General features: G+C 47.5%; 2 protein-coding genes across 2 annotated transcripts in view; one reads left to right on the top strand and one right to left on the bottom strand.

Moving 5' to 3' along the window:
* Adamts17 (ADAM metallopeptidase with thrombospondin type 1 motif 17) overlaps positions 1–20,023 on the bottom strand; it is a 289,908-nt gene that overhangs the window by 65,501 nt on the left and 204,384 nt on the right. Inside the window, exons 14-17 of the mRNA XM_051206509.1 lie at positions 15,995–16,075; positions 8,244–8,401; positions 3,873–4,032; positions 916–1,051 (exon numbers count right to left, since the gene is read on the bottom strand). Coding sequence (XP_051062466.1) covers positions 916–1,051; positions 3,873–4,032; positions 8,244–8,401; positions 15,995–16,075 — 535 coding nt within the window. The remainder of the gene's footprint in view (positions 1–915; positions 1,052–3,872; positions 4,033–8,243; positions 8,402–15,994; positions 16,076–20,023) is intronic.
* LOC127238038 (40S ribosomal protein S2-like) lies at positions 17,566–18,464 on the top strand. Its single transcript, XM_051206494.1, has one exon. The coding sequence runs from the start codon at positions 17,571–17,573 to the stop codon at positions 18,432–18,434; it is 864 nt and encodes a 287-aa protein (XP_051062451.1). The 5' UTR covers positions 17,566–17,570; the 3' UTR covers positions 18,435–18,464.

The raw sequence follows: 20,023 nt of genomic DNA, 5'->3' as shown, positions 1-20,023 counted from the left end.
TGTAAGATTACAATGGAGTTGAAAGATTTCCATCACCTCCGCCATGTCACAGTGCAACACATCATGTGTGTGCCAACACTCATGGAAACAAACCTACTGTGCTGTCACATTTATTATTACTGGGAAGGGCTGGGATATCCATGTGGCATGCACGTAGTATACTTGTCTATGCATGCTCATGGTGGGGTTAGAGATCATTATTGGGTAACTCCCTCTATCACTTTATTGTATTTTACTTTGAGACAGTGTCTCTTGTTGAATCTAGAGCTCACCAACTGGCTGGATTGGTTCCACCAAGCCTTGGGTATCTGCCTGTCTGCACACACCCCTCTAGTTCTGGGGTTACAGACATACACAGATGTTCCCTTCTCTTACAGGGGTGCTAAGGACCCAAACTCAGGTCCTCATGATTGCACTCTACCCACTGATCCATCTCCCAGCCCCAACACATAGAACAGTACACACTACTGACAATGATAACAAGTGATAATAAGTTACTGGTTCATGTACTTATTATGCTATAATTATTATTATTGTTATTTTAGAATGCATTCCTATTTGAAAATATTGTTCACTGTAGAGAAGTTCATGTTAGAACAGCACCAGCCTACCCATTCTGTGTCTACTGATTCTATCATTTTTATGCTTAAATTAACGTTCCCGTTTGTTCATGTCCTAAGAACAATAAACTATAACACACCTATGCAGTTAGCCTACTTGTGTAGTAAACATTATGTTGTCTAAACCCATTGTCAAGCAACATAGCCACTTTGAGCAAGGAAACAAACACTAGCCACACTGCCGGAATGTGGCATAGCCTGGCTCTGTGGTGTTAACTGTGTATTGTCACCCCCTCATCTGGGGTGGTGCTATCCAACACGCTGGTGGTCCAAGCCACAGAACACAGAGACTTACCGGGACTGGCATGGATGAGAGTTGCACCTTCGGACTTGGGGCTCAGGGCGACTTGCTTGGGGACAGTCACTGTCATTCACCAGGGTTGTGGTCTTGTTAACAATCCGTGTGCATGATACAATGGTTCTTCGTTCTCCTGGAAGCCAAACCACGGGAACTGAGGGTTATGGATGCCCATACCTGGAAAGCCACTTAAGCTTACGGAGGGGTGTTTGGGTGCAATTACCAATCAGTGAGTGAGCCATATCAGTTGTCAAAGTGGGGGAGATGTTCTCTTAAGGATGGGGTGTTTAAGTCACAGCAGAGCTGTATGGAGCAGGGTAAATTCTAGAATGATCTGAGAAAGCAGCAGGACCCTCAGGTCAGCTGTGTCCTTGGATAGCTTTGGGGCTTTCAGAAATTGCTAATCTTTTGATCTGCATGTGTGAGATTTAAAGTCTATGGCGATTTGGTCCCACTCACACCTTATACCACTGAGAGCATGCCCCCCACTTTGTTACAGGCTTGCTTCTCGAGAGGAGCAATTGGCTGCTGTGATGGACATACAGGCTTACTTCACTCTGCAGTGTCCACATACTCTTGGGCAGCTTTGCAAGCCCATCAGCCTTCCTGGTGGCTACAACTTTGTCTGGAAACTGAGTGATGGTAATGGGGGAGGGTGGCCCCTGGAATCAGCTGCCTGGGAGCCTCTTGGCTTTGCCACTGTCAGGGTCACTGTGGCCATAGCATCAACAGCTGGCCACCGTGCTTCTGTATCTCAGTTTCCCCAAGTGGGTCAGCTTGCTTCACCCGCTGTGCTCTAGGATGAGGCAGTTCTGACACTTCCATGTTGCTGTATTAGTGTCACTGATGTGGCTTGGGAAAAGTGACCGTAAAGGATGAACAGGGGGTCAAGAACAACTATTGAGCCCCCAGCTTCTTTGTAAGATCTGTTGTTTGAGGAATTTGTCATGCAGGGATGACTAAAAAAATGGGGAGTCTTAAGCCACATTGTCTTATGGCCCAGGAATGTAGTCATGTATGAACATAAAAGCAAAGGGCTATCAAATACAGCGTCAGGCCTCATGGGGGCTGGAAGTCACTGGTGCCACAAAGGGATTGCACCAGGCAGCTGTGCCTGTGGCTTAGTTCAGAGCTCCTAGTGGAGCACAGCCTGCCATGGCTCCCCTGACTGGGGGTTGTCTACAGAAAATTGGCCCAGAGGCATGTCTGGCCATGATTAGAGACCTAGGCATGGACCCCGAAACTGAGATGACAGCACAAGGGACTACTGAAGGCCCCAGGACAAGAGATCTGGAAAGGTGTGCTCTGGTAGGGCTGATGGTGGCATCTGGAAGCTGTGCCAGTTGTCACAGTTTGCAGAAGCATTTGGTGTGAGCAGTTAGCTGAGATACATGGAGTGAGTGTGTGTGTGTGGGGGGGAACGACGACCGAAGGACTTGATCACACCATGTCTCTAATCTCCCACGAACAATGGGATGAGTCCCTAAGTGTTAACCAATGCCACACAAGCTGCATGTATGACGACATCATCTTCGTAGTCAAGCCACTCCACAGCAGGGAGGGGTGGGGTTGCCCTGGGTTCTAGCCTACCACCCTCACTCTATGGGTAGGCATTGAGCGTTCTCATTAATCCTCTGTCCTGTTTTACCCACCATCCTTTGTGTCATCTCCCATGACCCTCCTGAGTACCTTATTGGAGTGACAAATGTCCCTGGCCCAGAGGCATCTCTTACCTATTACTCAAACTTACTGTTTCTTATTCTCTTCCTATCTTTTGCTATTCTCTCTCTCTCTCTCTCTCTCTCTCTCTCTCTCTCTCTCTCTCTCTCTCACCCTGGTCATGTCTTGTCTACTTCTTTCTCTCTGCTCTGGACTCTTCCAGATGCCTCTAGATATTTTCTCTCTCTTATCTACAATAAACCCTTCCCATACCATGGAGCAGCCACGCCCATGTTTCTTTACCTCCTTGAAAGCAGTTCTCCTGCTGCTCCATGTTAAAGCTTTCATTTCTCTCTTTAGTTCTCTGACGGCTTCTCAGTTGGATACATTGAATTTCAGTCATGCCCACTCTTGTTACCCTCTCTGGTCCTTACCCATTGCTGAAGCCTTCTTCCCAACAAGCCCTCCCCTAACTTGGTGTCTGTTTTAGTGGCCCACTGAGTTGAATGGCAGTTGCTAGCATGACTGGAGAATTCTTTGTGGAACGTGGCAGCTCACTAGTCTTCCTTCTTAATGCCCTAATAGAAGACACAGCACCTTTGTTAATGTAGGTTTTTGCAGCGTGACAGTCCCTTTGGCTCACGTGCAGTCTCCACAGCGGAAGGATGGGGCAGTCATCACACTTTAGAGGTGATGAAGTGCAGGTGTGGACAGAGGGGGCAGGTTTTCTGCTGAGGCAGGGCAGGGCAGGGCAGGGCAGGTCAGGTCAGAGAGATGCAGAGTCAGGGCAGGCTAGGGCAGGCTAGGGCAGGGCAGGGCAGGGCAGGGCAGGGCAGGGCAGGGCAGGGCAGGGCAGGGCAGGGCAGGGCAGGGCAGAGAGATGCAGAGTCAGGGCTTGCTCAAGGTGTGCTCTGCCCAACCCAGAGGACTCTTTCCTTTGTACCTTTCCTAGTGTAAAAGACCATGGCAAAGAGGACAGGGCACTTGGAGATGGGTGAGGTCTTCAGCTGGTGCCATTCCACCAAGTTGGAGGTCTATTTCAATTATCCCCAGGGCCATTTTTGTTTTCATATCTACCACATAGTCACATGACTGGCAAATCTCTACTGCTAGGGTTAAACTCCAGGCCAAGGAGCAGATTGGGCCCACCAGCCCATGGCCCACATGCTCTGTTGAGATTTTCAGGGTTTAGTTTCCTATGGAACTACGAATTCTCTTTCTACACTGGGTGGACTGGTGCACAGGACACTGAATTCAGTATTTCTTCAGCTACTCCCTCACCTCTCCCGCCTTACCTCCTCCGCACTGCACGCTGCACCCCTCCCAGCCACTGTGGGTCCAGAGAAAGAGGGCATCCTGTGGCTTGGCAGGCTCACTCTGATTGTCAGTGCTCTGGTTTACGGGTATGGTGTATTCATAGTGAATTCCATAATTCTGGTCGTGAAATAACAGCACCTGGAGGCAGAGGAAAGGAAGGCCTTGTTGAGATGGAGTGAGTACCCACAGACGGTTGAATGGGAACTACCTTGGCTGTTTTCCTACTAGCCAGCTCTCTTCTGAAGATCAAAGCAGGTTAAAGCTAGAGGTGTCTATCTCAGCCTCAGGTTCCTTGGAAACATGGGTGGTGGGCAGGATGAACACACTATTATCCGTGAGTTGAGTTCTTATCTATTCTACAGAAGACCTGTTTACAGGCGGAACCTGGGGGGTGGCGAACCGCAGGCCGTTTGTGGCATTTGTCTACGTTATGCAGCAGGGTCCACATTCCTACCAACTTGTCCATAAGGTTGTGCTCGCAGATGAGACAGGTACAAACACATTGCTTCTTCTGAGAAAGATCCAAGAGTGGCGCTGAACCAGTTCTTTGAGGATAAGCTCGGTGCTGCCTAGTTTATGCCAACTTGACCCACCCTGGAGTTATTTGGGAAGTGGAAAGAAGCATCAGTAGGGGAAATGCCCACATCAGATTGGCCCATCAGGAGGATGACATTTTCTTGACTGATGACTGTGGTGGGTGGGCCTGGCTTATTATGTCAGGTGGGAGATGAGTGGCAGTGTGAGCAAACCATGAGGAGCAAGCCAGTCAGCAGCCTTCCTCCATGGCTTCTGTTTTAGTCCCTGCCTCCTGGTTCCTGACTTGCTTGAGTTTCCTCAGTAACAGATGAGGAAGTGCAAGATGGAATAAGCCCTTTCATTCCTAAACTGCTTTTGGTCATGGTACTTTTCATTGCAACAGAAACACTAACCAAGACAAGTGCTGTCCTCCAGATGCTGGCTCTCACCACCTGTCACTGTTACCCTGCAGTTCTGTCACCTGTCACCTGTCACTGTTACCCTGCGGTAAGTCAGGCTCAAGAGAAGGAAAGACACAGCCTGTGGTGCAGGGACCTGGGGGGACCTGTGTGAAGGATACTGAGGATGTCTGCATCTTGGTACTGCCATGAGCTTGAGTGATGACTATGCCTGTTAGAAGGCAGATGCCTGGCTCGTGGCTGAACACAGGGTAGATAGAGGTGCAGAGAGGTGATTGAGCTTTGCCTGTGGGAACTATGCACCTGAAATCCTGTGAGGGTTCAGAATGGAAGAGCCTAGGTTTTGCCTGAGAACAAACATGACAAGCCTTGTAAGACCACCAGGTGCCTGACTGGCTTTAGATATAATGTAAATATGTCAATGATACAAAGCAGGCTTTTCTGTGGGAGATGGACCTGGCTGTAGACTAGTCAGGGTCGCTGGGCCTCAGCAGCTAGCAAGTTCATTTCCACTCACAGAGATCCAGGAGAGGGCCCAGCAAGGAGCTAAAGGCAGTGTGCACAGCCCACCTGCCTAGGCTCTAGCAGACCAGGATGGAAGAGTCAAGTGACAGAGGGAATTGTCCCAATGTTTCCTGGGCCTACAAGGCTGCCGCACTGAAGGATGTTCTAGAGGTAGACTCGATACATGTTTATTTCTTCAGCTAATATACCTGTAGTCATGCACTTGGAGACATGCTTCCTGCTTAAAAAAAAAAAAAAAGAAACAAAATAACAAAAACACAAAAACCAAAACTACCTGACTACACTTTACAAGAGATTATTTTTCATAGCCATGTATGACTAGTGTATGTGTCTAGTTGGTATCAAATGCTGACCTCTAAGACTCCCTAAGTACCTCTGATTGTGAGAGTAATGTACACACCCAGTTTGGGGACCATGGTTTTCTATGCTGAGGCAAGGGAACCTGGACATGAGGTGGAGTAAAGAGCACATTTCAAGGGGGAAAGCAATTAAATGTTAAATAAGGACTGAAAGTCCAGCTGGCTGTGAGATACTCTGATTTCAGTGGTCTGCATAGACCAAACAGGTTAGAAGAGCTTTTGGTGAAGAAAGGCGCTATGCACACTCCAATGTTTGTTAGAGAGGGCAAAGTCCTGTTCTAATGGCTGATGTTTCTTCATGGGCCTGATTTTGTCTCCAGCTCCCTCTCTGTGTTCCTCTGAATATTTGATTTGAACTCAGAATGATTGTGGGGGCTTGTTTCAAAGGCTTTAACTGGGAAACATCTCATCCTGGAGAAATGGCTCTGGGACAGGTCCCTGGGCCCCAGAGATCTACTTGCAGAAGTGATCTCCAACGGAATCATTGGCAGATCCCCAGACAGTTTATGGCCCACATGGAAGCTGGCTGGCTTTCAGCTCAGCAGAATCTACAATGGGGTCAGCACCCTCATCAGGCCACACTCAACACCCACAGTAGGTGGTGGCCAGACAATCTTTTGAGTGTTAGCTCATCTCCAGGGGCACAAATGAATGGGCAAAAGAACTTTGGAGACTGGCAGGCACTTTGGACAATGTGTGCTTTCATGACATATGCACAGACTGCCACAAACCCTGATCTTCAGGAGGTCAGAATCAACAAGCCTCACCTAGCATGCACAAGGCCTGCATTCAATCTCTAGCACCCTCACAAAATTATCCATTATGGGGTATTGTCATACATAGTCCACAAGATCACTCAGAGCCCGAGAAGGCAGCCCTGGCCCGACACCCTGGAGGCCTTTGATACCGAGCCCATGTTTAAGTGGCAATCATAGAGTTCCTAGGAATTAAGAGATAACACTGACATCCTGCCTGGCTGAGGATACAGGTTTCTTAAGGCTACCTGGGGGAGTAAACAGAAGATGAGATCTGATTCTTTTCTGATTCCCCAGCCCTGGCCATAAGCAGAATCCTGCTGGTCTGAGTGGTACCATACATCACATGCATCCACAGTCACTTCCAGAAGATGCTTCTCAGCTATGGGTTAGCCCCATGCATGCTGCCATTTGCCACAAAAACAGATTCTGAGCAAAGCTTGCTGGCTAGTTTCATGTCAACTTGACAGAAGGGAACCTCAACTGAGAAAGTGCCTCTATAAAATGAAAGCCATTTTCTTAATTAGTGATTGATGTGGGAGGACCCAGTCCATTGTGGGTGGGGTCACCACTGGGCAGGTCTTCCTGGGTGCTATAAAAAAGCAGGCTGAGCAAGCCATGAGAAGGAAGCCAGGAAGCAGCTCTCCTCCATGGCCTCTGCTCCAGTTCCTGCCTCCTGGTTCCCACTTGGTTTGATTCCCACTAAAGTAAGACAATGACTGTTGGCTTAATGGTGCCAGCTGTCCCTAGCTGCCGCCCATGTGACTGACCAATCACTTCCTGGAAGCATATCCTTTTGAAAAAGTTAGGTGCTATGCTAGTGAGGAGCCATGAGAAGATTCTGGGGAGGTAACCCAAGGTAGAAGGAAAAGGATCAACAGAGAGGTAAAGGGCTGGGGAGACAGTTCAGTCAGTAACATGCATGGGACAGCCAGTGATGTGCATGCTCCAGTCAGTGAGTGATGTGCATGCTCCAGTCAGTGATGTGCATGCTCCAGTCAGTGATGTGCATGCGACAGTCATTATTATATATACTTCAATCAGTTACATGTATGTTTCAATCAATAATGTACATGCTTCAGTCAGTTACATGCACATTTCAGTCATTAATGTGCATGTTCCAGTCAGTGATGTGCATGCTCCAGTAATGTGCATGTTCCAGTCAGTAATGTGCATGCTCTAGTCAGTGATGTGCATGTCATTAAGGTGCCCAATTCTGTCAGTTTTGTGCATATACAGTCAGTAATGCACATGCTACACAAGTGCAGGAGCTGAGTTTGGGTCCTCAGCACCCATGAAAAAACCAGGCACGACATCACGAGTGTGTAATACCAGAACTGTAGGTGTGGGCAGAGATAAGGGAATTGATGAAGTTTACTAGCCAGTCAGCCTAGCCAAATCAATGAGCTTCGTTCGGCTTGTGTGAGAGTTCCTGTTTCAAAACATAAATGTAGACAGCAATCAAGAAAAGATATTCGCTGCTGATCTGGCATCTACACACATGTGCACAAGTGTGTACAGGAATGCACACTTGCATACCCTAAAGAACATGTTCATTTACCATATGCACACACCATATAAACACACCAAACATATGTGTATACAGAAATAAATGAACAAATGAAAATAATGGTAAAGAGAGAAAGGCCTCAGTAGCAGGGAGCCTTGCAAACTCCTAGGAACCAGAGGCATCCCCTTCCACCCAGGGCCTGGGAACAAGAATAATAAACCTGCTGAGATGCCAGCATACGCAAATGTCCAGAGCCAGTGCTTACCATCAGATGCAGCGGCACCGTGGTGGGTCCCTTGGCTGAAAACTTCTCCCACAGGCCTCTTCTCACATAGCGGACTGTTGTACCTGCAATCTGGAACTCTCCAGGGAGCTCTATCTTCCAGTCGCTGTTGATGGATCTCTTACTGGAGTCTTTGAGAGCTAGAAAGGAAGTTGATCATTGGAAAAATCAGTGCCATTTAGCTTGTCTTTGGAGAGATTGTGTGTGTGTGTGTGTGTGTGTGTGTGTGTCCTGCCTGAATCTGAGGCTGCCATGAGGGCAGGCAGGAGCCTGCTGTGAGAGGAGAGGACTATACTCTCTGGGCACCAAGGACAGCAGGCTGCTTCACAGAAAGCAAACTTTGAGGGCTGATGACACATCTTCCAATACTGCTGCCTATCTAGGTACCAGTTCCAGTAATGGGACTGGGGGAGTGGCTGGAGGCTGGAGGTGCCAGGATCTAGTCCAAACCCATGGCAGGAGATGTCTTCCTACCTGATGAAAGAAAGAGTTCTGCCTTGGTATATTCAAGGCCACAAAACATGCTTAGAGTTTTGGTAAAACCGTTCATTCAAGATTTAAAAAATTAACAAGTATTAGTTGTACAGTTTTGGAGTTCAGTGTGAGAGCTGATTATGTGTGTGATACACATATTGATAGTCACTATTCTACATGTGAAAGACAGCACACAGGGCTTGGCTTTCTGTGTCTAGTTTACTGCATATCACACAGTCTTCTACAGTTCCACCCTCTTGGCTGCCAAGGACAGGCCAAAGATTACCAAGTGACCAACACCATCTCTAGCCCAGTTGTGCTCAAACCCCCTATGTAGCTGAGAGACCTTGAACTTCTGTTTTCCCCAGTTCTATCCCTAGATCTGAGGTTACAGGTGTCTACCATCATGCTCCTTTTATACAGTGCTGGGAATTGAACCCAGGGCTTCCTGTGTACCAGGCAAGCACTGAACCAATTGAGTTGCATCCCCAGCACCTCAAAAAATAAGCTTTATTCACTTTTTAATTTCTATTTATATGCATGCATGTGTATGTTCCTGTGTGCGTTCATTTGCATTGTGTGGAGATAGTGTCTGCAGTGATCAGAAGAGAGCACTGGATGGCCAGGAATGGAGTCACAGCCAGTTGTGAGCCATTGTATGGGAAGTAGGAAATGAACTAGGGTCCTCTACAAAAGGAGTGAGAGCTTTATTCCCCCCATCTCTGCAGCCCCCCCCAATTGAGACAGGGTTTTACTGTAGCCCATGAAGGCATTAAATTCACTGCAATTCTTTGCTTTAAGTGCCAACCACTCTGCCCAGCTAGATACTTCTTTTAAAATGAAATGCAAATAGCTTACAAGCATTAAAACAATGTACTTAAACCAACTCAAACTCCAAACCATACAAAACAAGCCCTCCAACCTAAACTCCTCACTCTTACAAGGCATGAGGGAGATGTAAACCAGCTCACCCTTGTCAGCATGTGCTCATGAATAAAACAGGAATTAGCAAATGGTGGCAAGGACAAGGAGAAAATCATGCATGGTGTGGCTGGGAATGGACACTTCTCTGGCTATTATGGAAAATTCACAGGAAAAGCATGGAGTCAGTCAGCACAGGATCTGGCTTCACCACTTCCTGTTAATATCCACAGGAAATGTAATCAGCACTACACAGCAATACAGCAGGTAGAGCAGGGAATCAGCCTAGACGCTGATTGACGGATGAATAGATAAGGAACATGTAGAGTACACACACACACGGCATTGTTTAGCCATGAAGAAAAAAACGTAAGCATTCATCCTCTTACCTCCCTGAGGATTTTGTAAGTCCAGTAACCCCTAAGGATCTGGTACCCCCAGCCCCCACTTAGGGAAAGTGGAGATTCCTTTAGGAAGTGTTGCTAGTCTGTTGCACACTTAGGCAATGAAAACCCCCAGATACTCACAGATGTGTTGACAACACTTGGCAGCTGCCAGGAGGGGTAAGCGCTGAACTCTGGGCAATCGGCCCCTACACTCTCTTACTCACAGCTCTGATGCAAAGCTTATGGTGGGTAAGGGTGACCATGCACTGCCACCTCCCACAGTACAGGCTGGGGTCACATGGCCTTGCTTAGGAGAACCCTGTGCAGTAGATTTCTGATGCCCTTAGCTTTTGTTGTTGTTGCTACTTAGAAAAACAAACAACAGTAAACAAGGATCTACTCTGGCATTTACTGGCAGATGACTCAAGGTGACAGTCTTAAGGTCATAGTGCACAATGAAACTCTAGTGCACTCTGGTTCACAGCTGGAGCACTGACTCCCCTGACTTCTCCATGCACCTTGGGGCCCCAGTTTATAGCCAATGATTTCAGAGACCCTTCCATGTCCATCTGCTTGCTGAAACTAGCAACGAAACAACCCACTGACCACCAGTTTAGGATACGGAGACTCAAAGGGTTCCCTGGAAGCTGAATCTATCAGCCATGCTGGGTCAGAAGCTTGAGTGTGAGGTCTGCTGAGACAGGCAGCTATAGGACACAGGGCAGGTCTGGCCTCGGCTCCCTGGCCTGTGTGATGCTCCAGTCGCAGCAAATGCAGCGGGGAAGCAAGTTTGGGGCATTTCAACTACGCAGCTGCCCAAGGGAACAGGCAGGGTACTGTCCAGCATGGTGATGTACTGGTGAGGAGCATATCCAGGGAGGCTGCATATAGAACTGAAGGGATCTGAGACTCTAAGGAGGGGCCAGGGAGAACACTCTGTTATCTGGAACAGATCTGTTTTGCTGGGGACTTTCTGGCTACTGAAAAGGAGGTGAGATCACAGGACCCCACTCCCCCATTTTTCTTTTCCAACATCAGCTCCTGCAAACTGCTATTTAGGAAGCACCCCATTCACATCCTCTTACCCATTAATCTTGCCAAGGACTCTTGGAATTACTTTCCTCGCATGTCAGATGAAAAAGATGGAAGTACTTGCCCAAAGACACTCAGCTATAAAGTTGTGGCAATGAGACCCGGGCCCAATAGACCAAGCCTCACACACTTGGCATATCATCTTAGGTGAAGATCAGGGTTGTCTTTCAGCTGCACCGGAGGGTTGGGAAGTCATTTCTTGCACATGCTCATATCATATATTCTTGACTGGAGGAATCACTGTGGCTTGGTAGGAAGTTCCAGAACAACAACAAAAAATGATGGGCTAAGGTCTTCCAACAGAGAACAAGTTGAGGATGTCCGTGGAACAGCAGGGCGTCTCTGCCCGTCTTCCCCCACATTCTGAGGGTTTTCTGACAAGGGGCTTAGGACAGAGTGCTACTGTTCCAGGGAACTCATAGTATGGAGGACAGACAGACAACAGAGTGAAATGACACAGCTTCATCTGCTCCACAATGGAGGCATACTGGGGACTTGGGTGTGTAAGGGGGGGGGGTGACACAGGCAACTGGAGACATCTCCTGGAAGAAAGACCCTATGAGTTTATCTCCTGCAGCCAGAAAAGAAGAAAGTTCTGGAGTGTGTGGCAGACCTGGAGGTGGAACCTGGCTCCTGACCCTTGGAGGCTACCGTGTTAAGATGATCTCCTATGGCAGGAAGCCAGCGGAGCAAGTAGAAGGTCTGGCCAAGGAAATGAGGCGAGAGGTGGTGGGCAGTGACAGGAAGGAGGTGGAAGGTGATGGTCACTGAGGCTGGGGTGGAGGTCTCTGGAGCACTTGCAGTTAATAAGCAGGAATCAGTGAGATGAGCAAGACTTCTTGAAGCCACATGCGACCCACAGCCATGCCTAGGCCCTTGCTGGAACCCACATGTCACACACAGACCAGAGAATCTGGGTGGCAGCTCTCTTCTCCCGGGTTCACTGACCTTTGGCAGTTACCCATGGCCTCCCTTCTTAGAGCAAGGCTAGGACTGGGAGTCTGGAGCCAGGGCTGCAGTGTTTCTCTAAAGGTGGCCATCTTCACTGTCTAGTATACTTGTCTAACCTCTTTCTGTTTCTCCATCTTCAAGGGCTTCCCCTACTCCCAGCCAACCTCTTTAAACATATGTTTTCCCTCTAGTCGTATGGAACTATGTCCAGTTGTGGTCTTTGTTACCTTTCATGTTAGAGAGCAGTACTTTTCTTCTTAGGTGTTGCCCAAAGATATAACCCTGATCTGTCAGTACATGGGGAGAGCCCCCAAGAGAGGACAGGGGTGTTGATGTAGGCAGACACTGCTTCCTGTCACATCATTGGAAGCTTCTAGATTCAGTGTCACCTGAAGCTAAAGCTCAGGGGACTGGATTTGTTTGTCACCTGTTTAGGAGGCCAGCCTGTAAAAACACCAGTCATGGCAGGGGCAGAGCTGACAAAGGAAGAAAACTATTCTTATGGGATCCTCTGAGTCACCTCAACTCTTTACAAACATAAGCTCCGCAATCTGGAGATGCGCAGGCTGAGCACACTCTCCTGGGCCACTGTTCCTGTCCTGTAACCTCCCACACCGGTGGCTCTTTCCACTGGCTGTGTGTGAATACCTTTGCAAGATGTTTCAGGTGACTTAATGAACTCAAAGTCTCCTTGGCCCATGCCCAGAGTCCAATAACTGGGAGGGAAAGGCTGGAAAAGGGTCGAGGAGGACATCTGGATAAGAGGCGCATGTAGGGTTGAGGGATGGTCACTATGGTAAGCTGCTGAGTCCCAGGGGAGCCACAGTAGGAGCAGCAACTTATGGGGAGGACAGAGGAGAAGCCAATGGAGGCCCTGAGTGCAGAGCCCTCTGCTCATCTGAACAGGGTCCTCAGAACAGCAGTGTCTATATTTTCTGCTGTGATTTCTCAGTGCAGTCAGAATTTGAAACAGGAGCTTCTAGAGGCATGGGGACAGCTTCTAACCCCTTTGACTCGGATGGGTGGAAGTCATCAAGCAAGGTGCAAGATTACTAAGTTCTGTTCTCTGCACAGACTAAAAATCTGAACTTAGCACTTGACATGCCTTTCAAAAGCGTGACACTTGAGTCTTGGGGTCTATTGGAGTATCAAGGTAATCTTTGAGAGCGAACAGGTAGCTTCCATGTGGAGTATCATGCTTCTGTGACTTGATGGGGCTGTCATCTCTTGTTGCCTTAGGTTGCAGCAGGAGCTGCTCTCCTCTCTTCTGTGATGGACCTGCGCAGGGTCTGTGGAAAACAGTTGCTGTTCTGCCCAGGCGCTCGCCCTGAGGTGGGTGTACACCGTTCACTGGGAGCTGCAGTTCCTCAGCTCCCAGGCATCATCTTTGTCTTTAAGCCTGTCAAGACCAAATCAATCTGAAGCGGACACTAGGGTGTGGGGACTAGAGAAGAGCCAACAAGGTAATCCAAATGATCATACATGCTGGGATTTACAGGCAAATAACAGTTCACAGCGGAGGGGGTGGGATTTCTCCCATGGCTTGATTTCACCTGAAAGGCCTGAGGTTCTGGTCTATTGAGGAAAGTCCTCTAGCTGCTTTTGCCTGGGCTGGGGGCCACATGTTTTAAACCACAATTCAAAGACAAGGATGCATGCGTTGTGGCCTTTGCTTCTCTGCTTTCAATTGTTGGAAAATTTGCAGAGTGCCATGGGGACAGACACACTTTTTATCTGACTACTATGGCAGAATAAGATCTCTGCACCATCCAGACTACAATTAAGGTCACACGATGAACATCCAACCATTTTCAGCATGGAGCCTTATCTAGGACGACATTTTCCCACCATCTTGGGATTTTTAGGCACCATAAGAGAAGTCAGTTAGTGTTCCATGGAGCAAGGAGGGGCATTTCTTGTCAGAGTGGCCTTGTGGGAGGCAGGCTCTCCCCCTGGCTACTTGTTCTTCTTGGCAGAGGGGTGCAAAAGGCTAGCGGATTCTTTCAGTTCTTCCTGCTCTGGAGTCAACTGGAATACCTGACCCACGGTCAACCCACTTCTATTCCTGGCACTGTGACAGCTTTCCTTTCCTTTCCTTTCTTTTTCTTCTTTTTTTTTTTATTTCCACTAGGAGTTCAGCCAGCTCTGTTCTTAGCCATGGATACAAACTGTGGAGGCATTTCCTGTTCCAGGTGGTTTGGAGCAGAAAGCCAGCCAGCGTGGGCTGAAGGTAGGCGGGGGTGAAATTCTTCAGGAACTGCTCCCAGCAAATGTGAGAGTAATTCAGAATTACACTGGGTTGACTTCCAAAGCTCCTAGCCCTGAGTGGAAACACGGCCTGTTGGAGCTGACGCTAGAAACATAATGAGCAAGTGTGGACCACCTTCAGGCTTGCTCCCGACTGTGTGCCAGTGCCTGGAATACCAGGATTATAAATTTGTGGGTAAGATAAGGGGACCAAGGCTGGCTCCAAGCTCCCATGGAGGCGCAGCACTGCTTCTGGGAGCCGAGTCATTCAGACATTTAATCAATCTTCTTGGGATACAGATTAACTTCTCTGCAGTGTACACAACGAAATGTCATCTCCATCAGTCATCCTTGGGTCCTGGGACTCCACTGGCAATTCTGAGAGGCTCCAGACTGTAGTGGATTCAGATGGAGTGATGAGCTAAGCATGCAAGTAGGCCTCTGCAAATAGCAATACTCTGTGGTATTTTGGGATATGGGGGCTAGGTCTCCAAAGCACAGTACTGTCCAGTGACTGGGAACCACAAACGTGGACGTTACTACTGTCCTTTGCATAGGTGGCCTCTAGGCTTCCACAGTAGAGCTGACAACCAACTAAGACAGTGAGCTCCCTGCCCTCTAGCAGCAGCCACTAGGGTTTGATTTTTTTGTTTTTGTTTGTTTGTTTTTTTCTTGACCCTGATGCGGTTCCAATGAAGAGTTCCTTTATTTTCTAGGGATTAGATATTGAGGATTTATTGATTATGATATCATCCTCTGTCATGTTTAGGCTCCACAGAAAATGGAGGAAGACTTATCATTTCATCCAGGCCCATGGGGATGGGCCAGGCAGGGTAGATGCTCAGGCATCTTAGGAGCCCAGGACTTCACTTGCTGAGTACCTATTGATACTTCATGGAAGGAATGATATGGAGCACTCAGAGCTGGGTCACCTCCTATACCCTGGGTTCATCAATGTGTAAGAAAAGGGCAAAAGTGGACCATGGCCTCTTGTGGAGCCTCAGTGCCTGCCTTGGGTGTAGAATCATGATTCCATGGCAAAATGATATATTTCTAATGCAGCCGTTGGGGATGGTCAGTTTGGGGGTGACACTAAATGACAAGATTCTGATGCCAGCATTGCCGAAGATGGCCTGGGTGCTCAAAGTCAGCAGTGTTGGTTACTATGCAGTTAGGTACCCAGAGCTTAGCGAAGGCCAGCACTGCTTTGTATTTCCATTCATCTTAGGAACATTGCTCTTCCCTCAGTAAGAGGCATCTCCAGAGGACCCGCAGGGGTTTGCTAAAGGATAGGCCATAGTCTATGCTGCCTGGGATAACTGCACTGGCCTATCCAGCAGCAATTTTGGGGAATATAGCTCCCCAACACCTCATGAATTCTTCCACATTCTCATTTTCAATCCTGTTCAAGAGTGATGGTTCTAACTGACTCTATCCTACCCACCCATCCCAAACATACCTTGGATCTGGCTGCCAAAAGTACTCTCTGGTCCATTTTGAGCTTTTATGTTATCACAGTGAAAACACAGTGTAACACCGGGGTTAACCTGGGAGAAGGTATACAGGGAGAGTGCATCTACACAATGGTGCAGAGCTCCCAGAATCTAGTCACCAGAGCTAACTCTTAGAGCAGCAACTTTGAGTGGATGAGTTCTGTTTTACCCAGGAAACTGTGAGCAGGTTTGTCTTCTACCACACGGATCCTCCGAGCACCAGCAGGAATGACAGCAGCTTCAATATAACCTGTGGTGACAGATGACATGTAACTGAAGCACACCTCGGTCCTGGATCAGAGGCCCCTACAGAATCTAAACAGCCCAACCACACCCCCTGTGGTGAGTTCAGAGTTCTAAGCCCAACCATTTGTTGGCCATTTGATTTCTAGAATGTTCCATTGTATGTACTCTATGTTGATTTGCAGTCTCCTCTCTTGAACATGCATTTTTTAAATCCCAGAACCTAGTCCCTTTCCAGAGGGCAATGAACACAAGTAAGGATGTAATTCAACCCTTTAGAGATATTTAGGTGATTTTGTGTGTTAGAGTGTGGCATCATTTGGAAATAGGATGGTTGCACACGTATTTAGCTAATATGACATCCTATTGCAGTCAAGAGGCCCTTGATACAATCTGACAGGACACCTTTTTATTAAAATTAGATTTACGTATTTGTTTACTGTGTGTGTGTCACGGTGCAGGCAGTTCTCTTTCTACCACATGGGTCCTAGGGACCAAATTCAGGTCATCAAGCTTGATGGCAAGTACTTTTATCTGCTGAGCCATCTCACCAGCCCAAAATATCTTTGAAGAAGGAGGGATTTGCACACAGGTATGATGAGAACATGAAGGTGGAGACTAGAATGATGCTTCTATATACCAAACAGCACCCGAATGCCCACCACCAAAAGCCAGCAGAGACGGGCCAATCTGGCCCACACCTTTGTCTCAGACTTCTTGTCTCCATGCTAACTAAGGTAAGGACCACAATTCTATTGTTTCTGCCTCCCTCCCAGCCATGGGATTTTGTTAGGGCTGCCTGGAATCAACAGGGGCACTCATAGGTAGTGCTCTGGTCCCCACACATCTGCTGGCTCCTGAATGCTCTGTCACAGTTTGACTTTCCTCCAAATGTACACAGATTCATAACATAACAAAAAGCAAAGACATCCATTCTACAACAAAACCATCACCTTCCCTTGCTGGGCACCATAGCCTGTCTCCACTGCCCTGGTGATGATTTCTGTGGCTGTCATGGTGTATACCTTTTCCTGCTTCCTTGATTATTTCCACAGAGTGGGAGCTGTGCATGTGTGTCTGCTCATGGTGCTGGAAGTGGGTAGTTAGTAACCATTCAGGGTGGAAATGCCTGGCGGCTATCAGGGAGTGAGTCAGGGAATGCCAGGGTTACTGGGGACACTGTGTCAGTAAGTGACCCAATGTGGTTTTGGGATTCTGAAGAGCAGGCTGGTAATCATTTACACCTGTGTTTAGGTTTGAGCCTGGGGTCTGCCTTTCCCTCAGCCTCTGTGAGGATGCTCTAAGTCCCAAATGTGATCATTAAAACAGTAAAGGGACTTATATATATAAGTCCCTTACATTTACAGATTTCTAGGTCTAGCTACATGAAGGCTTGAAAAATATCTGGAGGGGTTATTAACATATTAATTTCCTCATACAACAGATGCCCTTTCATTATAAAAAATAGTGCTCAAGCTTCTTCTACTTTGGGAAAACACCAAATGGCGGATGATGCTGGTGCAGCGGGAGGGCCCGGAGGACCCGGGGGCCCAGGATTAGGAGGCCGCAGCGGCTTCTGCGGAGGCTTCGGCAGCAGTCTCAGGGGCCGTGGTCGTGGTCCAGGCCGTGGTCCAGGCCGTGGGGCTCGTGGAGGTAAAGCCGAAGACAAGGAGTGGGTCCCTGTCACCAAGCTGGGCCGACTGGTTAAGGACATGAAGATCAAGTCCCTGGAGAAGATCTACCTTTTCTCTTTGCCCATTAAGGAATCCGAGATTACTGACTTTTTCTTGGGGGCATCTCTTAAGGATGAGGTTCTAAAGATCATGCCAGTACAGAAACAGACAAGGGCTGGCCAGCGGACCAGGTTCAAGGCTTTTGTCGCTATTGGGGACTACAATGGTCATGTTGGTCTTGGTGTTAAATGCTCCGCAGCTATCCGAGGGGCCATCATCTTGGCTAAGCTTTCCATTGTCCCTGTGAGGAGAGGCTACTGGGGGAACAAGATTGGTAAGCCCCACACTGCTCCATGCAAAGTGACAGGCCGCTGTGGCTCTGTGTTGGTGCGTCTCATCCCTGCCCCCAGAGGCACTGGCATCGTCTCTGCTCCTGTGCCCAAGAAGCTACTGATGATGGCCAGTATTGATGACTGCTACACATCAGCCAGGGGCTGCACTGACACCCTGGACAACTTTGCCAAGGCCACCTTTGATGCCATCTCTAAGACCTACAGCTACCTGACCCCTGACCTCTGGAAAGAGACTGTGTTCACCAAGTCTCCTTATCAGGAATTCACTGACCATCTTGTGAAAGCCCATATCAGAGTCTCTGTTCAGAGGACCCAGGCTCCAGCTGTTGCCACCACATAAGGGGGGTTTTATACAAGAAAAATAAAGTGAATTAAGTCTGTTTAAAAAAAAATAGTGCTCAATAATTGAAGCAACCTAGTAAACCTAAAAACTAACACTGACATACTACATCACACTAAAAAAAAGTTTCAGGCTTTACAACATATCTTAGTGCATTTAAAGACAAAGATACACACAAGCGTGCACGCGCACGCATACACACACACACACACACACACACACACACACACACACGTGTTCTTCTCTATCAAGCTGATGCTATATATTCTTGCAAAGTACAAGTAGAATTTAAAATACAGCCACGTGCTGCACAAACATTCATGTAAAGTTAAGCAAGCACCATATATAAGAAGTAGCAAGAACATTGTTTTACAGATCCACACATCATCTAAACCAGTGGTTTTCAACCTCTGTGGGTTGCGACCCCTTTGGCAAACCCTTCTCTTCAAAATATTTACATTAGAATTCATAGCAGTAGCAAAATTACAATATGAAGTAGTAATGAAAATAGTTTTATGGTTAGAGGTCACCACAGCATGAGGAACTGTATTAAAGGGTTGAGAACCACTGATCTAAACCATACAGAATATGAATACTGTCTGATTGCTCTGAGGTCTTGTATTGTTGGGGAGAAAAACAACACCACGACTTCAATAGACACACAAAAACAATGGATTAACTTCACCATCTCTTCATGACACAAGCCATTCAATCTTAGGCTAAAAAGGAACTTCCCTGCTTCACAAATGACAGCACCCTGTTCTCTGTTCTCACAGTAAATATCTTTTTCAATGGGAAAGAGTTTTATGAATGTTAAATGCTGCTATCCATCTCTACTCTTTTTTTCTTTTTTGCTGATTACAACAAGAATAGATATACTATTCTGCATTTCAGTATGTGAAGGTAAGGTTATTTATATGGAATTATACAATGGAAACAAAGCATTTTATAGATAACATATATTGTATACAATATAACCATAGTAGGCCAGGGAAAAGATACAGCTTCAGGATGGACATGGTGGCACACACTTTTAATGCCATACTCAGGAGGCAGAGGTAGGCAGATCTCTATGAGTTCAAGCATAGGCTGGTCTACATAGTGAGTTCCAGGCCAGCCAAGGATACATAGTGTGACTTTGTCATCCCGAAGCCAACAAAACAAAAAAGATATAGTCACAGGGTCACACTCAGAGGCCCTTCTTCTTTCTTTTAATACCTCTAATTAGTGTCACCATATTGTGAATCCATGAAGCAATTGATCCAGGTGTGGGTAGGAGCTCCCCGTGACTACTCCAAGTTGTAGTCTACTTATTTCCTAAGCAGTTCTTGATCCAAGCAAGTAGACAGTGAAGATTAACCATTGCACTGACCCAGGTACAGTTCTGCTGCTCTGTAAGGTTACTAGGATGTGTGTGTGTGTGTGTGTGTGTGTGTGTGTGTGTGTGTGTGTGTGTGCAAGAGAGACAGAGAGAGAGAGAGAGAGAGAGGGAGAGAGAGGGAGAGAGAGGGAAAGAGAGAGAGTCCTAATGACACCAGCTACTTGTGTAGGCAGGTCTGTGAGGCTCTAAGGGACAGGGCAGAGAGGGA

The sequence above is a fragment of the Phodopus roborovskii genome, unplaced genomic scaffold, assembly GCF_943737965.1.
Source record: "Phodopus roborovskii unplaced genomic scaffold, PHOROB, whole genome shotgun sequence".
Classification (NCBI taxonomy): Eukaryota; Metazoa; Chordata; class Mammalia; order Rodentia; family Cricetidae; genus Phodopus; species Phodopus roborovskii.
The sequence above is the reverse complement of the archived record's forward strand: the minus strand, read 5'-3'. Positions and strand labels throughout refer to the sequence as shown.